This window comes from Diorhabda sublineata, chromosome 1, assembly GCF_026230105.1.
Source record: "Diorhabda sublineata isolate icDioSubl1.1 chromosome 1, icDioSubl1.1, whole genome shotgun sequence".
Classification (NCBI taxonomy): Eukaryota; Metazoa; Arthropoda; class Insecta; order Coleoptera; family Chrysomelidae; genus Diorhabda; species Diorhabda sublineata.
In genome coordinates, this window is record NC_079474.1 from 31749906 (window position 1) to 31776521 (window position 26616).

The 26616-nt window shown below is 33.1% G+C and overlaps 1 protein-coding gene across 1 annotated transcript; it reads right to left on the reverse strand.

Moving 5' to 3' along the window:
• Window positions 1-469: 469 nt before the first annotated feature.
• On the reverse strand, window positions 470-16061 carry LOC130452506 (folliculin-interacting protein 2). The gene is made up of 10 exons (XM_056791829.1): window positions 15907-16061; window positions 12989-13250; window positions 10485-10644; window positions 8698-8799; window positions 8520-8637; window positions 5403-5735; window positions 4317-4991; window positions 2551-2772; window positions 2349-2487; window positions 470-782 (listed from the first exon to the last, which is right to left on the reverse strand). The coding sequence occupies exons 1-10, from the start codon at window positions 15975-15977 to the stop codon at window positions 576-578; spliced, it is 2289 nt and encodes a 762-aa protein (XP_056647807.1). The 5' UTR covers window positions 15978-16061; the 3' UTR covers window positions 470-575.
• Window positions 16062-26616: the final 10555 nt, after the last annotated feature.

Below are 26616 nucleotides of genomic sequence, written 5' to 3' on the forward strand. Positions count from 1 at the left end.
GTTGGTAGTTGTGCAGTTTCTCTTGATGGCTCATTATTGTTGTGTTGTGCTCCTGTTTTTGTGTAATTGTTTTCAAAATTATTGTCAATAAATGTTGGGATAACAATGAGAATCTATTAATGTAATGCATTTATTCCCACATCCTCATAAAGTTGAAAATTGAGTAGTTCAAGTTCAGACCCCCAGTCGACATCAATTTGGTTAGAAACAAATAATATTGTCGTAATCTATCTAAATATCTAAATATAGGTGATCTGTGCCCTAATATTACCATGATGATAATTATTCTTCTGTGCGCATTGATTGCTTTGTGACCTACCTTATAAAGGAATATATAATCTCAAGTTTTTTTAATATGTATACCAGGCGAATCAACAGTAAGGTAAGGAAACGAAGAACGCGTTTCATAATAAATTCTTTCTCTCATGATATATAAAATATATTTTTTTATTAGAAAAACACAATTGGATTTGGTAATTTTTTATTGAACTAATTATTATAATGCAATAAGTCAAGTTCATATAAATTTAAGTTTATATAAGATTAATGAAACAATAAAAACAAAAAGAAATATCTCATTGATAGCTCAGCCCGTATTTTTGTAAAATCCGTGGATCAATATTAGAACCAACGGACATTAAAAGTGGTATATCCACAATGTTTAGATTCAAAGTTTTCAATAAAACATCCATCGAACAAAAATCTGTAGTTAATAGAAACTCTGTTAATGCATTGGCTCTTAAACATATTTCTATCAACTTTTGCTCCATAAATGTAGTACACTGAAAAAAATTAATTCATAATATTTATATTTTCCGAATTTTGATTTTCTGTGAATAAACTAGTAATTTAAATAGTACAAATGAACTAATAATTTCATAAAAAATAAATGAGAGAAAACACAACTTTTTGAAGTATTCTTTGAGAATGAGCTTTCCAAATTTTGAAACAATGATAAGTTTGAATGATTAGACAACATCTAGTATTAGCATGGCATTATTGTTGCTATCTTTAGAAATGTTTGAAAATGCGATCAAGTAGAATGGTGGAATGAACAATAATTGTATTCTACAACTGATAAAACTGGAAAGCTGTGACAAACCAATGGACCAAATGCACAGCATGATAGACAAAGATATCCCATTCAAAGTAGTAATTAATGACCGCCAATCATGGATCAATAGAAATTTTCTGCAGGCTCGAAATATTTCACTCTGATACTCCGACAAACGAGGTTAGCGTAAGGAACTGAATTGGACATTTTTTTACCAAAATGCAAGTTCTCCATACTATTAACAACTAACCATTGTCGAGATAGAGCTGCTGGCAATGAACAAATGTGCTCAGGAGTGTTTGGATAGAAAGTTCTCTAAAAAACACATTCACATTCTCTCAGATAGCCAAGCGGCCTCAAATGCCCTGAAAGCTATTGAGTACACATCCAAACTAGTGAGGGAGTGCAAACAAACTCCGAAAGCACTGGCTAACAAAACAAAGTAATCCTAATGTGGCCACCAGGGTATACCAGGTAGTGAAGAAGAAGATTGTGGCTTCATGAGATGCCACATCAATAATGAACTAAACGAATGGCTAACGAATCAGATAGAGTCTCACTAAAAACACACTCTAGGCTTTAAAAAATCCAAAAAATTTATATCTCTGCTAAGTCTGAAAACACGGCATAGCATCTACTCTGCGATTGTCCTGCCCATTTCACTAAGAGACTTAAGTACCTTGAAGGGGTGGTACACCTCGGGACATAGGACACAAAATCCCAGAAAAATAGACTTCTATGGGAGGAGTACGAGTATTATTGAAGCAGAACAAAATACTTATAGGTATAGGTGCAAAGTGGCTGTAAAGCCAAAACATTTACAATCAGTAAATGGCATTTCTGACTTTTTGATTTGAGGAAAGTTCGAATCTAAGTCGTCATTGGCATCAGCAAAAAAAATAATACTACATGGCACTCCTGCCAGTGCTGAAGTGTTTGATAACACTCAAGGCCCAACAAGTCTCAACAAGACAAAGTTAAAGCAATTTATAAACCAATATTGACTTACAGAACAAATAGATAAAAAAGTGCATTGCAAGCTATGGAGATGAAATATTGTGTGTAACAGGTATTAGAGCAAAGGATAATAAATGGCCAAATATGTCTCTCATGGAGCTCCTTGACCAAAGTTGGTCCGGGTCATTTACAAAGAATGGAAGATTCAAGAGCAGTGGAGAGCGTATGGGGCGCAAAAGTGGGCAAAAATAAAAAAAAACCTGAAGAAACTTGGGATACAACAATTGGTACTTTGCTGATGTACAACATGGAGAGAAGTTTGAAAACCAAATTTTACCTGCTCTTTTGACATATTCAACTTCCTCATTTGTATAATAACCTCCAACATATTTGATACTAGAGGTGACGAATCTACAATATTTTCTGCTTCGTTTTTAATCATCCTTCTTCGCAAACTTGACCAAACTTGTACATCCCTTGAATAAAGTACGTTTTTATAGCAAATGAATTCTCAAACGGTATCAATTTCATGGACATACCATTTATCTGTATCACCTAGAATGACTACTTTCTCGTTTATCTCGTCTGGAAATAAACAAGATTTTTTTAAGGAAAGATCTTTTGATAAAATATTTTTCCATTGTTCTTTGGGAATGTTTGTTCCCTGATATGCTTTATCTGGAACAAAGTTTTCGAAAAAATCAATGTCTGGTAAGAAAGGATTAGGTGATACTTCCGAAACATCCCCAACATATTCAAATCTGGAATAAAAATATATAGAAATTTATTTTGGTCATGAAATAAATATGAGAAGTACTTTTTATATTCGTTATCTTTTACCATCAAATTTGTCATAAAGTATAAGCTTGTACCTAAATACATTTTATGATGCTAACAACCATCAAAATCTTCAAAATTTCATTGACATAACTTTTTATCTCTCTCTCTCTCTCTCTCTCTCTCTCTCAATAAACTCCATTTTCAACTTCTCTTTCACCAATATTATTCTCAGTTTCATCGATTACTTCTTCAATGTTAGTGTTTTATAAATTTTTAATTCCTTTAAAATTGAAACCAGTAGCCGACTTCTATTATTTCAATCTAGCAGCATTGCAGAGGAATCTTTCCTATATCAGTGCCAAATCTGATAAATCCGTTAAGCCATCTAAATAATGTCCTCAACCAAACCACAAAGAACCCAACAAACCTCTGCCTCAGAGAAATCTCATGAAGGCCGTGGTTCAGCCTTTCAAAGTAGTATTTATCTAGGATATTGTCGAGATAATTTTGGTTTGGTTTGGTTGGATAAGGTTCAGTGGCGGCGCTAGCCGCCGCAGGGCTCTGTGCGAGGTGAGTTAGGGGGGGCCCTTCCCCGGAAAATAGCAGTAGAATAGCAGTTTTGCGATTTAAAAAGTTTGATTCCATACTTCAATACTTGCGGGGCCCCAGACTTTAAAACATTAAAACCGTGTAGAAAATATTTATATACATATTTATTTATAAAATATTTAATTTTAAGTATAAAATTAAAATAACCTCAGATCCTCAGAATAGGTGAAATATTAGATAAAACTTTCACAGCTTCCTGAAAAATACAGATTGATAACCCAGCGGGGCCCCGGGAGGCACGGGGCCCTGTGCGATCGCACAGCTCGCATATGCCTGGCGCCGCCACTAATTAGGTTGGGTTTGGTTAGGTTAATTTCTTCCAAATTCCCTCCCATAAGTCAAGTTTATAGGTTTACCTTCAGTCTCTGAAGACCATAAGTTGGTTATCCAAACGCGTATCAAACAATGTGATTGTGAGTGTTGATGTAGTAAACGTGTTGTTCAGATTATCACCAACAGCTCTAATAATTACAATTTAGATGTGATGACTCTTCTATCAACGTAGCAGGTAAGGTAAGGTAAGTACTGATATTTGTTATCTTAAATCATGTCGTAAGTATATCAACAGATTTTATCAATATTGATGTGAACAAGGGTATAGTTTCATATAGAATTCGTGAGTCTGCAAGAAAGACATGGTTGGATCTACAAATGGAATATCTGTATAGTAAACGAAGTATCATTGAAAAATAAGCTCCGAGAAACATTTTATCAGCTGCTCGCATCACCAAAATTTGTTCAATCACTTCCTGCTTCCATATACATGGATGGTATATTGAAGGCACACCAAATTTATATTTTTGATTAAATTTGATTATATAGTTGTCTAAATATCCAATTTACTATACAGGAATATACATAGAGATAAAAAAGCCGTGGAAATATAAATATGATGATAAAAATTTCTTAAACTTACTTGGGTAGAGGAAATTTTACAATTTTAAGCTTCTTTGTTTCCATTTGTCGCCTTGAGTCTTTAATTATTTCATTTATACTCTGAAGAGGTTCACTCGTTTGAGGTTTTTTCAAATTTTGCAGTTTTTCATGGTCTCCCAATATGAATAAAACTGGTTTATCGTCAAATTCTTCATAGTTTAAATCAGATTCTTCATTTAGAGCACTTAGTTCGCGATTAACAGCTTTCGATTTACATATACTTCTCCTCTTATTTTCATCGTCAACTAATTTTGTAAGATCCACTTCATTCGTTTTTGTCCTTAAAAGTCCTGATTTTCTCAACATTGGAAATTCGTTTGGAATGCTATCCTGGCGCACTTTAGTACAAATTTCATCCACAATTTTATTTTCCTCAATGATATTGCTTCGTTCAATATATCGTCTTTCTATTTTGAAGAACCTCATAAAATATTGTATAAAGTTTAAGACTTTCTTAATGGTATTTTCATTTTTTAATCCATATATTACAGTTTTTGATGTTTTCGTCAAGTAACCCGTTGCTCCATATAAGTTCGTTAATTGTTTCCAAACTACGTGATACGATTCATTAACAGACAAGTTTTCCAAGTGGTAACAAGTAGCAATCCATCCGGTATGATGGGTTAACACTGCTGTTAGAAGTGTGCTCAGAAAGCTGTAAATTAAATATAAATTGAGTGAGACTGATTCAATACACGCGTACAAATATCAAATAAAAACAAAACTGTGCATAATGCAAGGAAGAGTCTCATAAAGCAGAGGAAATTGAAAGAAAAACGATGTCCTGTAGAACAACTGCAAAATATTTTTATGTTATAAAAATCAACAAAACCTCATTTTTTTACATTTCGAGAGTTTAGAAGAGATAAGGAAGAAATTATAGGCGTACAAAAGAGATAGATACTAATACGGCACTAAATTTTATAAACAATAGATTTACATGCTCTTACATGGTATAAGCGACGTTGTCAAATTGTCTAAATAATGGACGCACAATTAGACAAGATGCATGAAAAATTTGCATAGTGGCAACAATAGAAGAAAATGTTACTATTGAAATACTCACAAATTAGTTTCTTTTCGTTCCAATTCTTGTACAGTTTGACAGAAACTTTCAAATTTCTCGTCTTGTTCATCGTATTTGAAAAATAAACTTCTCGGAAATCGATTTTTGAAAATACTCATTAGAGTTCCATAATAACTTTGGTGTATTACGGATTCGGTTTTCGTCCAAAAATTTAATTCTTTCGTTAACCATTTTGCACTCAATACTGATATTTCAATCATAGTAGATAAAAATAATCTGGGAGAGTTGAGAGCGATCTCCACATATTGTCGAACTCTCCATAAAATCGATTCTATAATGGGTATATTTTGGATATACAGATTTTTTGTTAACCTACAACAATACAAATCAAAAACACAGCAGACGTATTACGAGTAATTCTTGAGCCGACGCTGCGCGTCGATATCACGACTGTCAACAATCAAAAGCTTTGTTCGCGAGTGTGAATCCGAAACCGAATTGGGCACGTACTGCGGGGCGTTTACATTAGTTCTAATATCCCAATCGGATTAGTCATTTAGATTCACGAAAATTGTAAGCAGCAAATTTCCTTTAGAATAACTCGTTTATTTTCAATTTTACGCCAAAAATTATAATAAACAAAGTTGTTTAAAATTAAATTCTACAATTTTGGTTCTTATCAATTTTTTCCTAAGATGGATTTTTTTCGATTTATATTCGAAAAGGGGGAATGAATTTTTGGTTATCGAATAACTCGTTTATTTTCAATTTTACGCCAAAAATTATAATAAACAAAGTTGTTTAAAATTAAATTTTCTACAATTTTGGTTCTTATCAATTTTTTCCTAAGATGGATTTTTTTCGATTTATATTCGAAAAGGGGGAATGAATTTTTGGTTATCGAATAACTCGTTTATTTTCAATTTTACGCGAAAAATTATGATAAACAAAGTTGTTTAAAATTAAATTTTCTACAATTTTGGTTTTTATCAATTTTTTCCTAAGATCGATTTTTTTCGATTTATACTCGAAAAGGGGGGTGAATTTTTGGTTATCGAATAACTCGTTTATTTTCAATTTTACGCGAAAAATTATAATAAACAAAGTTTGATTATTATTAATTTTTCGTGGGATAGATATTTTTCGTTTTATGCTTGCGAAGAGGTGGGGGAGAATTTCGTTCATTGAATAACTCGTTAAATCTCCATTTTACCCATTGGTTATTCCCAAAGTTGTTTGGAATTTCCTATAATGATGAAGACTACCTTGATAGTGACGAAAAACGCTCAGAACAAGTCACCCCTGACCCTCCTGAGCTTCCGGACAAATTCGTCGACAATTACGAGAATCGAACGATGAAAATTTGGCGGAGCCATCGGCTAAACTTTCCAAGCAGACGTAATTGAAATTTCTAAAGACTTTTGAAAGTGTACTGAAAAGAAAATAAAATTCATGTTTTTAATTGTAAAAATTATACTGTTCGATTAACTGATTTTACACCCCTCTTTTCCTTTACCCCGAACATGCGTCTCAAAAATATAAACTTTAGAAGAAATCGGAATCACAATTGTAGCACATAACATTTTCAACACATCCAATTTACAACACATCCAATTTACAACGACAATCAACAACAAAAAGACAAACAGAAAAAATAATACAATATCAATAATAAATGCGATAATAGAATACTTAGGTTAACCCTCTATTTTCGGGTATAAATCGAAAAAAATCGATCCTAGGAAAAAATTTATGAGAATCAAAATTGTAGGAAATGTAAAAACAACTTTTGTGATAGCTATTTATCGTGTAAAATTGGAAATAAACGTGTTAATAAAGAGACAAAAAATAACTTTTTAAATCAAGATGGTGGATGAGGCAACAAGTCTGGTACCTCTACGTTTTGAATTTAGTCTACCAATAACACCCAACGAATTCCGAAGGAAATTTGCTGCTTAGAATTTTCGTAAATCTCAGCCCCTCTTTAAAGCCAATTCCACTGGGCTATAAGGGCTTTGTTCTAGAACCATTTGAGGATTTCAATGTTGGAGGTACTTGCAGTATCCCAGAATTGAATCCCATAGATCCATATATGTATTAGAATAACCTTAAAGAGGAGTAGCTTATTTTCAATGTTTAGGCAGGAGTTTCTGCCAATTGACCAGTGCTTTTCTCTGAATTTGATAACCAGTTGTTTATTCTTTGTTAATATATATACCCAGATATTTGTTGTTTATTTATTTGGGTTAGGCTTCAATTTGAACTTGTTTATTCAATGTTATTTAAGCTCTCTTGTAAATTATTCGCTGCGGTTTGAGGATTTGGATGTCTTACAAGAATGCTGTGTCGACAGCAAACGTTGCTATGTATGTTTATCTTGACATTTGACAAATAAATGTCTATCCTCAAGATATTATTTATATATTAGGTAAAAGTGACACGGAAGTTTCTTCTTTATTTTGTATAACAACCCTTCGTGTCAAACCCTATCAAATGCTTAGCTGATATCTAGAAACGCTGCTGAGACAAATTTTTTTCTTCAAAGGCTTTATTTATATTTTCTACCACCCTAAGGATTAGTACTATCATACCATGTTGCTTACGGAAGCCGAATTGATGGTTAGGGATCATTTGTTGGCATTCTATAATAGGTAATAAATGAATTAATAGCAGTTTTTCGAGTACCTTCGATAGGATGGGTAATAACGATATGACGTTAGCACCTCTTTCCCAAGGTGGATTTAGACTAATAGATGAATTATTCAAAAAAAGATTGTCTTCGACTTGTAACAACCACCATATCTCCAGTGTCACTATTTGAACTTGTAGCATAGCTACATATAGCTCAGCTAGATTGTGTTAACCTTCGTGTTGTATGAAAACGTTAAAAACAACGAAACACTTGGTGTTAGCAGTCACGTGACTTGATGCCTATTTTTATCTAATTTATTTTCTAAGAATATGAATAATCATCAATTTTTATGAGGAGAAAATTGTTTTTGTTTTTTTTATCTACGTTCTTTCATTTATAATTGGAACTATAAACCCAGAAATTCGTTACTAGTGTAGAATATTAAGTGCAAAACATACCAAATAACTAATTTAAATACAAAATATAAAAAGGTCCTTTTTGGACCTACAATTACATCAACTTACGGATTTTTCTCCGGCTTATGTAAAATCAATGCCAATCCTAATCTGATGTTATTGAAATTCAGTGCTAAGCTCTTTGAGGATTCCGAATCGCTGAAAAATGATCCGCATGTGCTCCTTCCTAAAAATTATGTAAATAATTATTTTTCTGTTCGAATTTTTTTGGAATATATTACATTACTTCTGGCAAAACTTTCATATGATCTATTTAGTGAAGAGTTGCTGGAGAAGTCAGAAAATCCTGAATCGATCGTTGTAGCTGTTGAATTATTTCTCAAAATTACTAAAAGATAACATACATGTATAAATTAACACCAAGAATTAACTAATCTAATAATATTCAACATATAAGTCAATGCTTTGAATTTCGTGGTTGTGTTTTAATTTTTTTGCCTTCCTAATTGTTATGTTTACTTTATAACCCATTTTTGTAGATTTTTCTTTCACGACTTTCTTAAGGCCGCTTGACATGATGCAATACATCGTGCAAAGCAAAGTAAGGCGCAATATTTCTTGATAAAAAGCATGCTGATTGTTTCATGCAAGATCTCGCACTTGCAACATCATCGGTTTAGTGCCATCTTTATTGAGTGCAAACTGCAATTCTAGGAATAAATCCAAGTACTTTTGGCTTAACAACCAACCTATCCATCAGGTTCCAAACCAAAGGCAGCAGCAGATATAATTAGTTACAGTGATCCACTTACCACTTTTTCACTTCGTTACTTACTAACTTACGGTTGTTATCATCATTTTAAACTGATCGTAAAATATTGAATCAAATTTTAGGTATTTGTTTAATTCATTTATTAAATTTTTGTTCGTGGCAACAGCAGCAGTGGCAAGCAAAACGCGACGTGAAATATTCATCTATGCAATATATTGATCTCGCAAGAAATTGCATGTAATTTACTGCACGTTGTCTTGCACTATGTCAAGCGACCCTTATAAGCCTGTTTGACGCAATATTTCTTGATTAAAAGCATGCACAGATGAAGTACAGATGATTGTTTCATGCAAGAATTCAAGATCTCGTATTTGCGACGTTATCCGTTGGTGTTTTTTTATTACGTACAAATAAGATATTCTAGGAAGAAATAAGTTTATGATCTGCTGATGTTACGTCTCTCACCAAGGATTTTTTAGATATTTTATGTTTTATTTTCCTTAGGAGTTTTTCCAACGTTTCCTCATCCATTCTCTAATTTAATTTCGTATGTTTTCACGTCTAAATCTGTAGGTAAGCTCATGTTTACCCTTGTTCTATCTGACCAAGGACTGGCCCACCATCGCCTGGGCGCTCTTTTCTTCCCATCAGACTCCAAAAGCAAGGCAGCAGCTCAATACATTTTCTTGTTTTCTTTACCTAGCCTTGTTATTTTCATTTTTAAACCGACCACAAAATATAAAATAAAATTTGAGGTTAAGAAATTGCTTACTTTTTCTTAAGGAATTTTGATTACTGGTAATGGCAAGAGACTCGAGTAATGTCAAGCAACGTGCAATATTTACAAATTTCATTTGAGACTTTAAACCTTATTGGGACGGATAAAAACCACAGTTTGATATTTTTGGAGAAATATTACGTCCAGCAACTTCCAAATTTAATGATGATTCATCACAGATTTCGTGAGAAAAACTTTCCAGAGGGTCAAGTTGTTTTTTCACTCTGGTTTATGCTATTTTGATTTCTCATTTGATATGTAGAAGGAGAACTAGCGAAAAAATAAATTTTTGATATAAAAATATCATATGATGAAATAACAACGACACAATAATGAATATTCGCTACTAAAATCTACTGAACGGTATTTTTTTTCAAATTATTGGCGTTAGGTGGATTTAGAGGTTCTATATACACAAATTTGTTTATTACTATGTTTATGAATGTTATGTTTCTTCTCAGTCAGCTGTTTATACATTAAAAATATTTTTTTTAAATAAAAACAACGATATAACTTCTCTTACATGAGAAGGAGTTGGATGATTTTGAGCTGAGTGATGCTTGAGATATTGAGCTGGCAAATGAACTATTATAGTCTTGTAAACTTGCATTAGAAAGAAAACTGGTACTAGGTTGATTACTAGATGTTTTATTTGGTCGAAACTTCTTGGGAGAGGAAAAAACCTACAAAAAAATAGAAAAATTTGTAAAGATATATTTACAATGATATTCTGGAATTGCTTAAGATATTGGATATCGAACATAGTTAACAAATTGAATGAAATGTTAAATTCACAGTATATTTGAAAACTCCTGGTGAACTATAAAAAAGCTTCCGTTGGTGATATTTATACTGAACACACTGTTTACACCACCACTACACCAACACTCACAATTACACTGTCTAACGTCCGTTTCGATAATCAAATCATCGTCTTCAAAGACTGAAGGTAAACTGTTTACTGTGTAGTGGTAGTCTACACAGTGTGTTCAATTTGTGATATGGAACGAAGTTTTATTTTTAAGAGGATGATGCCATTTTGAATTACAATCTGGATTGAACGACCTTTTGACAACTGCCGAGATAAAAATTCCAAAGCTCAATGATTTAGATCTTCCCAAACCAAACAACACAGTTATTGTGATAATATCCCAGGTTTACTGAATGAATTTGACTTTTTCTATGTATCTACCTAGTGACGACTATTCACTGACACAAGTCTAATTGAAGTTTTTTGTTCAATGAAAACGAACGGCCATCAGCTCTCGTTGCATATGCTGAAACTATGAGAAAATCATACCAGAACATACGCATAATACTCCAGAGCATAAAATACGAAGAATGAACAGAATATTTGTGCCTATTTCAAAGTTATGGCACTGCTCAATGGATTGCAGAGTGACTTGACAAAATTTTTTATGACATCAGAGTCAGAAATCCACATTATTCAATTAAAGATTGGACATTACGCTCGCTCTGCCAGATAAACAGATTTAAGCAACCTTTAATAACAGAAAGTTTATGTACCTCATCTGCACATAAAATTGGGGCTTATATTATTATTATTATTATTTTTTGTTTAGAAAAAAATATATTTGAAACAGATATTCGCGCCTATAAACGAAGCAAAGTTTCAAGATCTCAAATACGAGAGCTTTTCACTGCTTCGCGAAAGCAAGCTAACCAACGATGGATGACCATATTCGTTGTATTAAAACATCAAAACTACTTTAGAATAAACTATTTATTAAATAATATAATAAGTAGTTAGATGTGGCTTCAATAATTCGGCGACCAAACACCAGAATATTTAAGATCTATCTGTTTACTGACCGCTCTTAAATACTGAAGAAATCCTATTGTAAGAAAGGTTATAATTCTCTATAAGTATGGTCGTTAAAGTCACATGGATACAAAATAAAAAATGTAATTTGATACCTTACTGAAACTCCAATGGAAAACCAAAATCAATCATCTATGAAGTAGGTCCCCATTAAGATCGTGTATCATAAATCTTAATGAATACAATAAACTTTGAATTTAAGTAGCTAAATTTATAATTCTTCATAGTCACATTAATAAAAGACAAAATCCAAGAGAATATGTTAATGGAGGATAAAAATAAGGAACTTGTGTCCTTCAACTAAATGACTAACATTACACACAAGAGGTTGGTTGTATCTCTGTCTCGGTTAAGTTTATGCAATTTTTTTAAATTGAATATATTTTGCCATATATTTATGAATTAGGTATATTATTTCAAAGAGTTAGAAGAAATTTTAGGTAGAAGCGACTAGATCTTTCACGAAAATAGTATGTTTTGCCTTGAAAAATGTATGTAGCAGTTTACAATTACAAATAACTTATCCAATCTTATAAGACCTTAGGTTACAATAGGTATGTTACTTAATTTTTACTTGAAAATTCGGGTGCAGTTCCAGACAAGCACATAGAGAGATTCCACTAGCAAATTGTTCAGATGGAGAAGTGCTACAGTGGAAAATGAACCTCAAATATGCTAGCAGCGTACTGTTGGCTTTTAAACGTGAAATCGCTCCTTGGGAAAACAATCGAAAAAATGTGCTTATCTTTATATTGCTCATAAATCCTTCTTTCTCCTAAAACTAGTTGGCGACGTAAAAACCGAAAGAAAATTCGGAGAAAGACAAACAGTTGCGAAATGCAAAAAATTGATAATTAATAAATATGGTCAAAAATTTTTTTTTTATAGAAACGGCTATTTCGCGAACGAAAAACTTTCATCAGATATCCGATTCCTCACGAGTCTGAGACCGGTTTTCCCAAGGGGGATTTTATGATAAATAGACCAACACACACTACTTTATATCCGAATCGGGAACGGTGGTTCGAGTGGACTATAACATAAGAAATAGGAATCGATAGAAATGCTTCAATAAGTCGTGCACACAAAAAGTAAAAATAAACGTTTACGCAAAACGTAACAGCCGTCAGACCATCAAGGATCCGGACATGGTGTCCACTACGTAGCGGCTCTTACCTTCTTACCTGAGTAAAAATAATTTGTTGCGGAGAAGATATATCGTGTATCTTATAATAAGTTTCTTGATACTTCATAGCAGCAGAGCCAAAAATCAATTCCGTCAAATTGGACAGTTCTTCTGAATTATTTTTTTCATTATTAGTTATACAATTTTGGATTTTTGTCAAATTAGAGTCAAAAATTAACTCTCTATCACTTAATGGACATTCTTTAAATAAAAGTATTCGTACATTTTCCGAGGCTGGACATTTGAGATTTAAGTTTTCTCTGAAAACAATAAAATATAGAGATAACACAACCATGTAATTTAGAAATTCTTCTGGGAAACTATAACCAGAGTAGATCTGCAGAATGTATCATCCTAAGAAAGAACAATCTACGAATACTAATAGGAGTTCTATCGAGGGTTCAACATACACCTAAAGAGGCTAGGCCTAGCAGATAATGTGGCGTGCAGGTTTTGTTGCACAGAGGACTAAACATCTATGCACATTCTCTCGAAGTGTGAAACACTAAGGAACTCCAGAGCACTACACCTGGGAACGTATGAATTTGAAAACGAAGATCTTTGGCATTTAAAACCATCCCACATTCTAGACTTTTTGAAAGGAGAGGGATTAATTGATCAGCTGCAAACACTGGGTCCATCAGTATCGCAGCAAGAAAGGGGGACACAATATATCTTTTGGGTCGCAATGTATACGAGACCCCAAATCCATACATACATACAATTTAGAAACTACCGGCTTACTATACATATTTACCAACAAAAGGATACTTCGAAGACAAGTATCGAGTTATAAAGTAGTCGAAGGACCACTAGCAGTAGAGTTTTTCTCGCCGAATAGGGTTAAATAAGCTCTAACCAATCATACATACATTTATACAATATAAAACCGCAATGGCAAAGGTTTATGTTTATATAAGAAACAAGACAACCTTTTGGAGTCCCTTACTGAACTAGGGAAAAGATAAAAAAGCTGCGCGTAAATATCGAGACGCGAATTACTATAAGGTACTATCGAGATGACAGGCGGTAGTAGAGTGTTAGAAATACAATAACAGCAGGACTTGACGTTATTTCAATTTCATTTTGTGCGTCTGTACTTGCTCCACCGTCAAAAACATTCCTCAATACTGTCACACTAACAAATGTGTATAAAAACATTGAATGTTTGAGCTGTCTACATGGTGATAAAGTTGATTTTTGCAAGCATTGATCAATCTGTATAGACATTTAAGCAATCTTCTTCTTCCACTTATTTTAGGGCTGTATTCTCCAGTTTCTTCTAGGACGTCGATGTTCATGATTCGGCTCATCTCTTTGGAGGTCTGCCTGCTGATCTTCTGGTGGTTAGCTTCTCCTTGAATGCTTTTATCGCCAGCCGACCCTCCTCCATTCAGACTTTCCACTCTCGTCTTCTCCTCCGTACCCATCTGACTACATCTGTTATCTGGTCGCAGACCTGTCTAATGTCGGAACTGTGTTTTCTGTTCCAGCAGTCTACTTCAACTATTGATCTAAGGTTTTTCATCTCTGTTGTTCAGAGAAGTTATTTTGCCCTGCTTGTAACCGCTTTCGTTTTAGCTAGAAACTTTCTAGGGGCCTTGTTGGCTTGTATGCGTGCTTTCTCGTAAATTTTTCTATTACTTGATGTTATAGTTGGTAGATTATTGAAGTTTAAACTTCGTTCTATTATTTGATCGTCTATCGCTAATTTACAACGTACTGGGTCTTTATTTATTGTCATAGACTTCATCATCATCATTATGAAGCCAACATTTCTGCGGGCTTTTCTTCTGGTCTCTCTTGGTCGTGTGATCTTGCTTTGTCCTGTTTTCCAACGTGACTTACCCACGTGCCGTTTCAACTTACCTAAATGCTTTTTAATGTTTGTGAGTCCTTTTACGTCTTCTGATTCCTTCGTTAAGAATCCTATCAACAATTTGGAAAATATAATCCAACTAACGAAAATCTTGTGAGAAAATCCTTATCTTTGATCAAATTATTCACATTCTATTCGAACACCATATGGTAATTTGTGGTAACAACTCCGTTTCATACTTAGCAACATCCGCAGTTCTTCAGGAAAGTAATTTGGGACCCTTACCATCCAATGTCTCTCATCCAAACTACCACGATAATATACTTCATAAACTTGATGTCAACTATCTCCGATACGTAGATTACTTGAAAAATCTTACCAAATTCATGATGTCTGGCTTCCAACTAGATATATAGTTCTCTCTTTATCATTTCACGAATGTAGTGCTTCTTGCTATGCTAAACAAATCAGTATAGCCGTTGTTTTCAATAGAATTGTTTTACCCTTAAACCGAAAAAAAAATAAAGAAGTATATATAAGTGAATGTTTATATTTTTGAGTGGCTGTAGTGTTTTTAAGATAACCGAGAAAATATTCTAGATGATTACCACTCCAATCGTTACTTGACGTCAAATAAGTTGAAAAAAATGTTGAAACCGTAGAAATGTCGACTAAAGAATCAAAACAGAAGAAAAAGTCATGGGCTCTTCACCAAGATCATAGCCCAGCTGATTCCTCATTGCCTATTTCTAGCAGAGTTCAGCATTTCAGTGTTAAATCATGCACTTCATTCGCCGGATCTTGCCACGTGTAATTTATGTTTCTTGAGGTAAAATCTACATTGAAAAGAATAATTTCGAGCAAGTACAGAAGAGGTATAGGTATATTGAAAGTAATAACAAATGAAAATGTATGAATTCAAAAAAAATATTTTACGTCGGTATTCACTAATCAGGCCTCGTATAATATATTCATTTAATCATCTTCTGTAACTCTAATTACTTTTCTAACTCAACCAAACAGAATAATAGTTTTAAAAATATAAATAGTATCATCTCAAATCGTCGATATCGATTATTACAAACTTTAAAACTTACCCTGTAGGTACATGTCGATGAACATATTTATTTTCTTCTTTTTTCGCTGAACAAGTATCCGCGTAAGCCATTAACACATTTTCTAACGTTTTGTTCAAAATTGTTTTTGAACGCTGCTAGAAATTACAAATGAGTAAATATAAAATCACGTGTTTATTTTCATGACGTAAAAACTGTTACCTTGATGCCAACAGTTAAGAAAAGTATGAAATCATTTGCTTAAAATCTATGGATATCATAATCCATGTTGAAACTAGAGACAAATATATGACACGTTGATTATTTGAATGATAATATATGAATACATTACAAAACCCTTAGTATATACAACATGAATTTGAGTATATTCTGAGAATCACTATTTAACTTTGTACCAACCGTGCCGGCCACCAGGACTTATATAAACGGTTCCAAATGCATTGAAAAGAGAACGAAAGACATGAAATCCAGTAAATTCACTTGCTAGGTACAAACATTTAGTACCAACATGGTTCCAAATACCTAAGAATTATAAGAGCAACTATCTTACTCATATATCAATTGTGATAGCTACCAGCAGCTAATTAAAAACAGTTGGAATGATATAAAGGACAGAAGATTTACTAATGGTTTCTTGGTAGGTACAAAAACTTGATGGCAAAATGTTTTCAAGTACTCCTATATCAACTGTGATGACTACCAGGACTTTCATTATTCATACAAATCGTTCCAAATAAATTAAAAAGAGTTGGACTAGCCTAAGAGACGGTAGATTTAGTAATAGCTTCTTGGTAGGTACAAAAATTTGATGCCAAAATGGTTTCAAGTTCTCATATATCAACTGTGATGGCTACCAGGACTTTCATTATTCATACAAATCGTGCCAAATAGATTAAAAAGAGTTGGAATAACCTAAAAGACGGTAGATTTAGTAATAGCTTCTTGGTAGGTACAAAAATTTGATGCCAAAATGGTTTCAAGTTCTCATATATCAACTGTGATGGCTACCAGGACTTTCATTATTCATACAAATCGTGCCAAATAGATTAAAAAGAGTTGGACTAGCCTAAAAGACGGTAGATTTAGTAATAGCTTCTTGATAGGTACAAAAATTTGATGCCAAAATGGTTTCAAGTACTATTATCAACTGTGATGGCTACCAGGACTTTCATTATTCATACAAATCGTGCCAAATAGATTAAAAGAGTTGGACTAGCCTAAAAGACGGTAGATTTAGTAATAGCTTCTTGGTAGGTACAAAAACTTGATGGCAAAATGGTTTCAAGTTCTCATATATCAACTGTGATGGCTACCAGGACTTTCATTATTCATACAAATCGTTCCAAATGGATTAAGAAGAGTTGGAATAGCCTAAAAGACGGTAGATTTAGTAATAGCTTCTTGGTAGGTACAAAAATTTGATGCCAAAATGATTTCAAGTTCTCATATATCAACTGTGATGGCTACCAGGACTTTCATTATTCATACAAATCGTTCCAAATAGATTAAAAAGAGCTGGACTAGCCTAAAAGACGATAGATTTAGTAATAGCTTCTTGTGAGGTACAAAAATTTGATACCAAAATGGTTTCAAGTTCTCATATATCAACTGTGATGGCTACCAGGACTTTCATTATTCATACAAATCGTTCCAAATAAATTAAAAAGAGTTGGACTAGCCTAAGAGACGGTAGATTTAGTAATAGCTTCTTGGTAGGTACAAAAATTTGATGCCAAAATGGTTTCAAGTTCTCATATATCAACTGTGATGGCTACCAGGACTTTCATTATTCATACAAATCGTGCCAAATAGATTAAAAAGAGTTGGAATAACCTAAAAGACGGTAGATTTAGTAATAGCTTCTTGGTAGGTACAAAAATTTGATGCCAAAATGGTTTCAAGTTCTCATATATCAACTGTGATGGCTACCAGGACTTTCATTATTCATACAAATCGTGCCAAATAGATTAAAAAGAGTTGGAATAACCTAAAAGACGGTAGATTTAGTAATAGCTTCTTGGTAGGTACAAAAATTTGATGCCAAAATGGTTTCAAGTTCTTATATATCAACTGTGATGGCTACCAGGACTTTCATTATTCATACAAATCGTGCCAAATAGATTAAAAAGAGTTGGACTAGCCTAAAAGACGGTAGATTTAGTAATAGCTTCTTGATAGGTACAAAAATTTGATGCCAAAATGGTTTCAAGTACTATTATCAACTGTGATGGCTACCAGGACTTTCATTATTCATACAAATCGTGCCAAATAGATTAAAAGAGTTGGACTAGCCTAAAAGACGGTAGATTTAGTAATAGCTTCTTGGTAGGTACAAAAACTTGATGGCAAAATGGTTTCAAGTTCTCATATATCAACTGTGATGGCTACCAGGACTTTCATTATTCATACAAATCGTTCCAAATGGATTAAGAAGAGTTGGAATAGCCTAAAAGACGGTAGATTTAGTAATAGCTTCTTGGTAGGTACAAAAATTTGATGCCAAAATGATTTCAAGTTCTCATATATCAACTGTGATGGCTACCAGGACTTTCATTATTCATACAAATCGTTCCAAATAGATTAAAAAGAGCTGGACTAGCCTAAAAGACGATAGATTTAGTAATAGCTTCTTGTGAGGTACAAAAATTTGATACCAAAATGGTTTCAAGTTCTCATATATCAACTGTGATGGCTACCAGGACTTTCATTATTCATACAAATCGTTCCAAATAAATTAAAAAGAGTTGGACTAGCCTAAGAGACGGTAGATTTAGTAATAGCTTCTTGGTAGGTACAAAAATTTGATGCCAAAATGGTTTCAAGTTCTCATATATCAACTGTGATGGCTACCAGGACTTTCATTATTCATACAAATCGTGCCAAATAGATTAAAAAGAGTTGGAATAACCTAAAAGACGGTAGATTTAGTAATAGCTTCTTGGTAGGTACAAAAATTTGATGCCAAAATGGTTTCAAGTTCTCATATATCAACTGTGATGGCTACCAGGACTTTCATTATTCATACAAATCGTGCCAAATAGATTAAAAAGAGTTGGACTAGCCTAAAAGACGGTAGATTTAGTAATAGCTTCTTGATAGGTACAAAAATTTGATGCCAAAATGGTTTCAAGTACTATTATCAACTGTGATGGCTACCAGGACTTTCATTATTCATACAAATCGTGCCAAATAGATTAAAAGAGTTGGACTAGCCTAAAAGACGGTAGATTTAGTAATAGCTTCTTGGTAGGTACAAAAACTTGATGGCAAAATGGTTTCAAGTTCTCATATATCAACTGTGATGGCTACCAGGACTTTCATTATTCATACAAATCGTTCCAAATGGATTAAGAAGAGTTGGAATAGCCTAAAAGACGGTAGATTTAGTAATAGCTTCTTGGTAGGTACAAAAATTTGATGCCAAAATGATTTCAAGTTCTCATATATCAACTGTGATGGCTACCAGGACTTTCATTATTCATACAAATCGTTCCAAATAGATTAAAAAGAGCTGGACTAGCCTAAAAGACGATAGATTTAGTAATAGCTTCTTGTGAGGTACAAAAATTTGATACCAAAATGGTTTCAAGTTCTCATATATCAACTGTGATGGCTACCAGGACTTTCATTATTCATACAAATCGTTCCAAATGGATTAAGAAGAGTTGGAATAACCTAAAAGACGGTAGATTTAGTAATAGCTTCTTGGTAGGTACAAAAATTTGATGCCAAAATGGTTTCAAGTACTATTATCAACTGTGATGGCTACCAGGACTTTCATTATTCATACAAATCGTTCCAAATAGATTAAAAAGAGCTGGACTAGCCTAAAAGACGATAGATTTAGTAATAGCTTCTTGTGAGGTACAAAAATTTGATACCAAAATGGTTTCAAGTTCTCATATATCAACTGTGATGGCTACCAGGACTTTCATTATTCATACAAATCGTTCCAAATGGATTAAGAAGAGTTGGAATAACCTAAAAGACGGTAGATTTAGTAATAGCTTCTTGGTAGGTACAAAAATTTGATGCCAAAATGGTTTCAAGTACTAATATCAACTGTGATGGCTACCAGGACTTTCATTATTCATACAAATCGTGCCAAATAGATTAAAAAGAGTTGGACTAGCCTAAAAGACGGTAGATTTAGTAATAGCTTCTTGATAGGTACAAAAATTTGATGCCAAAATGGTTTCAAGTTCTCATATATCAATTGTGATGGCTACCAGGACTTTCATTATTCATACAAATCGTGCCAAATAGATTAAAAAGAGTTGGACTAGCCTAAAAGACGGTAGATTTAGTAATAGCTTCTTGGTAGGTACAAAAATTTGATACCAAAATGGTTTCAAGTTCTCATATATCAATTGTGATGGCTACCAGGACTTTCATTATTCATACAAATCGTTCCAAATAGATTAAAAAGAGCTGGACTAGCCTAAAAGACGGTAGATTTAGTAATAGCTTCTTGATAGGTACAAAAATTTGATGCCAAAATGGTTTCAAGTTCTCATATATCAACTGTGATGGCTACCAGGACTTTCATTATTCATACAAATAGTTCCAAATGGATTAAGAAGAGTTGGAATAGCCTAAAAGACGGTAGATTTAGTAATAGCTTCTTGGTAGGTACAAAAATTTGATGCCAAAATGGTTTCAAGTACTAATATCAACTGTGATGGCTACCAGGACTTTCATTATTCATACAAATCGTGCCAAATAGATTAAAAAGAGTTGGACTAGCCTAAAAGACGGTAGATTTAGTAATAGCTTCTTGGTAGGTACAAAAATTTGATGCCAAAATGGTTTCAAGTTCTCATATATCAATTGTGATGGCTACCAGGACTTTCATTATTCATACAAATCGTTCCAAATAGATTAAAAAGAGCTGGACTAGCCTAACAGACGGTAGATTTAGTAATAGCTTCTTGGTAGGTACAAAAATTTGATGCCAAAATGATTTCAAGTTCTCATATATCAACTGTGATGGCTACCAGGACTTTCATTATTCATACAAATCGTTCCAAATCAATTAAGAAGAGTTGGAATAACCTAAAAGACGGTAGATTTAGTAATAGCTTCTTGGTAGGTACAAAAATTTGATGCCAAAATGGTTTCAAGTTCTCATATATCAACTGTGATGGCTACCAGGACTTTCATTATTCATACAAATCGTGCCAAATAGATTAAAAAGAGTTGGACTAGCCTAAAAGACGGTAGATTTAGTAATAGCTTCTTGGTAGGTACAAAAATTTGATGCCAAAATGGTTTCAAGTACTAATATCAACTGTGATGGCTACCAGGACTTTCATTATTCATACAAATCGTGCCAAATAGATTAAAAAGAGCTGGACTAGCCTAAAAGACGGTAGATTTAGTAATAGCTTCTTGGTAGGTACAAAAATTTGATACCAAAATGGTTTCAAGTTCTCATATATCAACTGTGATGGCTACCAGGACTTTCATTATTCATACAAATCGTTCCAAATGGATTAAGAAGAGTTGGAATAGCCTAAAAGACGGTAGATTTAGTAATAGCTTCTTGGTAGGTACAAAAATTTGATGCCAAAATGATTTCAAGTTCTCATATATCAACTGTGATGGCTACCAGGACTTTCATTATTCATACAAATCGTTCCAAATGGATTAAGAAGAGTTGGAATAACCTAAAAGACGGTAGATTTAGTAATAGCTTCTTGGTAGGTACAAAAATTTGATACCAAAATGGTTTCAAGTTCTCATATATCAATTGTGATGGCTACCAGGACTTTCATTATTCATACAAATCGTTCCAAATGGATTAAAAAGAGCTGGACTAGCCTAACAGACGGTAGATTTAGTAATAGCTTCTTGATAGGTACAAAAATTTGATGCCAAAATGGTTTCAAGTTCTCATATATCAATTGTGATGGCTACCAGGACTTTCATTATTCATACAAATCGTTCCACATAGATTAAAAAGAGCTGGACTAGCCTAAAAGACGGTAGATTTAGTAATAGCTTCTTGGTAGGTACAAAAATTTGATACCAAAATGGTTTCAAGTTCTTATATATCAACTGTGATGGCTACCAGGACTTTCATTATTCATACAAATCGTTCCAAATGGATTAAGAAGAGTTGGAATAGCCTAAAAGACGGTAGATTTAGTAATAGCTTCTTGGTAGGTACCAAAATTTAATACCAACAGGGTTTCATGTACCGAAGAATAACTTAAGACATGAAATTTTCATTGATAACAATGTAATTGTGCCTTTACTTGCCTGCATCAATTCAGCTGTTGGGACTTATCTTCTTGGAAGTTTTTAAGTATGTTAACCAACAACTTGGCTGGCCCCATATTTCTCATGAGAGAAATGTAGGTAAAACTGAAATGAACACGGAATGATAAAAGTCAGAGTTAGCTGGCGAATAATTTTATGGAAAAAGCCATTAATATAAATTTATTTTTGTAGAATTTCATGAAATCAGATAAAAGTAAGTTTTTTACTTATATAAGAACAGTAATTCACTCGCCATAAGAGAAAATTAATTATATGGAATGCATTCCATAGTTTTGAAGTAAACAATGCAGAAATTTGCGTTCCTGAATATTTTTTAAAGCAGCAAAGCTTTTTCAATTTTGTTTTATAATGTATACTATCAAATTTAGTGTAAAAATACCAGGAATTTCAAACTTTCCAATAGTATCCAAATTTCATAAATATTATTCTAAACAAAAGTTAGTTGAGGTTAGGTTAACATAGGTTAAGTGAGGTTAGGTTATGGTAGTTCTGTAGGTTTTAACAGCGTAATACTAAGTTGATATCAAATTATTACATTATCAAATGGGTGGAAAAATAATAGAATAAAATAATACAACACGTTTTGTTGGATTATATCAAAATAAATATTCCAATGTCAATAAATTGATTATCGCTACAATGCGAAATTATTCGTGGAAATGATAGTTTAAACAAGTGGCAACCTTGTAACAAATCTCCTAAAAATAAGCTAACGAATAAACTAAACGTTTATAAATACTTGGCCAATTTATTTTTAATCATACATACGTGATCCATTCAATGTATCAAATAACTGAGACAGACATCTTAACATTGTTAAACGTAATAAAATGCGTTTCTATTAACACCCACAAACAATATCACGCATTACGAACTTTTTACGAAAAAAAAAAATAATTGAAATTCCATTTTAGTCAAAACTAGATCTAAATAAATGACAAACTAATATTCATAAAGCTTCAATACGTACGACATTTCAATATGGTCTTCAGATTCTTTTTTGTTCCTGGATAGTTAACTTTATGAACGATTAATAAATCGACAACTCCAAAACGCTGCAAACGAAATAGACGAATGGTGCTGAATATGGAAAATAGAAGTTAACTGCCAAAAAAGCCAAGACGTTCTCTACAAGAGAAGGAGCCACCGGCCGAACAGAACATAAAAATCATCAACGAAGACATCCAGAAGACGGAAACAAAACTCAGATTTATTAGGAGTATAATAACATACGATTATGACAAACGCCTCGGACATACATCCAAATTGAACAGGAAAAAACTACAGGCCCAAATACGCGTAACGCTGAGAAACGGGACCGTAAAACGTATATCAAGGACGACAGGGCAGAAAAGCTATTGGAGAAGCTAACAACGCATCCTAACATGGAATTAAGAGAACTCATCAAGTACACCAGAAATTATTACAGAAGGGAGAGAAGACAACTGGATCGATAGGTTAGGTTTGTATAAAAATAACAGAAATACAAAAAAAAACAAAAAACACGATACCACACACCAAAAAAAAACCACAAAAAATATATAAAACAAAAACACTTCCAAGATCATGGGTGACCCCACAAGAGGACACGGTAACCCCGCATTTCATAAGCAAGTGCCAAGTTATATATCAGGACAGCTATAGAGAAGTCGAAGGACCACTCGTATAATATCTTTTCTTGCTAAAGAAGGTTGGGAAGGTATTACCCGAGGCAGTGCAATTACACACACCTTAAGATCGCCCGGACCAAGAAGCCAGTATGTATAGCCAACAGGCTAACTCTAAAAAGATAAGACTTCCCAGAATCTCTCATAGAACTCAGGAGACAACAAGGAGTCTATGCGCGAAACTGTGACGTGAAGAGGACCTGTCGTAATGATAGGGGGTGGTGGAATGTTCTTCTTCCTCTCCACCTGCGGATTTATCCGGAGGTGGATGCTTAGAGGGATGGGATTTCTCACACCCACGTGTGTGTGTGTGTGTTCGAAATATTTCATAGATTGGGCTCCTTCTCCTCTTTTTTAGTTTACATTTGAGTTTTGAAGTGAATGGTTCTGTGTAGTTGAGCTGTTTTTTAACGTCAAAAGAACTGTATTCTTCGTGATCCCTTCATAAAGAGAAATAAAAAAAATCGTGGATTGGTGATGAGTATATCTTCAGATTATAACCTAACCTAACCAACCCGATTATACTGGTATGGAAACAGATAGAAAGAGAAGTTGCCAGAAAAAATAATAAACAGGAATAGGTAATTAATCATACAATTAAAGAAGAAGATACAATGTGAAAGTTGGACAATTTTACTGATGAAATTATCGAGGCACTCATTGGGAATATCTAGATCTAATTATACTAGTAAGGTTGTTTAAAAATCAGATTATTGAATTCTTATACCCAAATAAAAAGTATGGCACAATTGTCTTAATACCTTGTAGAAAAATGAAACATTTTAGATAAATTTTAACTCACTTACCTTCAGATGTTTGAAAGTTACAAGCAAATTAATTAGGTGAAAATATAAGTATACACTGTGTCCCATTTTGTTTGAAACTACACTGTATCTCAGCTATTTATTATGATATAGACGCGTCCCTGTATTTTTCTGATTTTTGAAACTGAAATTTATCGAAAATTAGGCTACGATTTATCAATGTATTAAAAAAAATTTGGAAAAATTTCACGTTATAATATACATTTAAAAAATCCAAATTTGTGCCCAAACTTAAAAGCAGTGCTCTAAAAAATACGCCAATGACATTTATTGGGAAATATCCATAACAAGCAGTTTTTATTTGTTTTCTATGTTATATATGACCTGAGAAATAATAACATTTCCAAAATTGAACGTTTTTGTTTTCGCTTTGTATTTCAGGAAAAAAAGTAGTTGGAATATTTCTGTTTGTGGCACTAAAAGTTTTATAAAAAAGTGACACAAGATCGCGAAAACCGAATGTCTAAATCTTTAATAATAGCTGAGATACAGTCTCAACTAAAATGTTACACAGTGAATATCTTACATATTTATACACAATATTTCATATGAAAATACTCGAGGTATAACTCGAAAAAATATTACAACTGTCTACCAAAAGAAGTGATACGCTTATGGATCGCGGATGCTTCTTCATTTTATTACTTTCTTATTCATAAAAATAGACTTTACGAGGTCTGGCTGTTAAATAACGAGACTGGTTACGAAAAAGGGTTTTATTATAAGAATTACTCGACATTCGAATGCTCCCCTTCAATATACTCCCCTCCTCTTACCACACACGTTTCCATACGTTTTTTCCACTGATCGAAGCAGTGTTGGAGGTCTTTTTTGATGAGGGCCTTTAGCTCTGTCGTTTTTTGATTTACCGCTTCCATCGACTCAAATCGGGTCCTTTTGCAGCAGATCTTTTTCTAACCTCTAACCTTTCAACCTTCTTTATCAGCCTCGGCAATCATCCGGATGCTCATTCGACAATCTGCACGCTCAATTTGGTTGATTTTGGTCACTGTTTCCGGAGTTGAAACAGACACAGGGCGACCTGGGTGCTATTCATGTTCAATGCTCTCCCGGCAATCATTAAAGTGCTTACATCACTCAAAAATACATGCTCGAGATAAAGAATTGTCCTTATCGGCCTCTTGCGACAATTTATAGTACTTAGTTGGAGTTTTTTTCAATTTAACAAGAAATTTGCCTTGTTTTCGACACGATAAAAAAACACATTCGAATTATAATTTTATTTTATTAACACAAAAATTACAATTATTTTCATGTTATGGAATGAATACAATTAATATCACAAGCGAACTAACAATATTCATTATCAAGTTGTTTACAATAATCTTATTTTATAGTAAAATAAACGCTGACAATTATTGTTTATGAAATATAATCTTATTACGTTTTATTTTTAAGAATGTTCTAGAATTTCCTCATATTACTCCTCCATCTCTAAGAGTGAAAAATAACGGAGGTATTTTTCCTATCTTGTTTTCTTCTTTCTTGAAATTCAATTTCTTCTGTCTTCAATTTCTTCAAATTTCTGTTTCCTAAAAAGTTTTCCTTTATATTTTCGAATTAACTTTTGTAATTTCTATATCTTCTATTTTAGTCTTCTTGTAAATAAGTAGTAATATTATTATCGTTGTTAACTTCATTTTTAGCTATCTGAAGTCCTGTCCCTCGTTGAAACGTAGATTTAGTGCTTCCGTATAGAAATACGTAGTCGAAACTTTTTATCGCACTATGCGTGAAAAATCGCGACCGCACTAATCCGTATGACCAATTATAATTTATTATATTTATATTATATTTATATTTATATTATAATTATAATTTTCGGCGTCCGAAAATTATTTTTAAAAATTTTATTAACACAAAAATTACAATTATTTTTATGTTATGGAATGAATACAATTAATATCACAAGCGAACTAACAATATTCATAACA

Excerpts from the sequence above, each read along its gene's own strand:
- LOC130452506 (XM_056791829.1), bottom strand. The coding sequence starts at position 15,977 with ATGGCTTACGCGGATACTTGTTCAGCGAAAAAAGAAGAAAATAAATAT. Across the intron at positions 8,638-8,697 it reads ATATGAAAGTTTTGCCAGAA|GAAGGAGCACATGCGGATCA; the intron begins GTAATGTAATAT and ends CATAATTTTTAG. Across the intron at positions 2,773-4,316 it reads GTAAAATTTCCTCTACCCAA|ATTTGAATATGTTGGGGATG; the intron begins GTAAGTTTAAGA and ends TTTTTATTCCAG.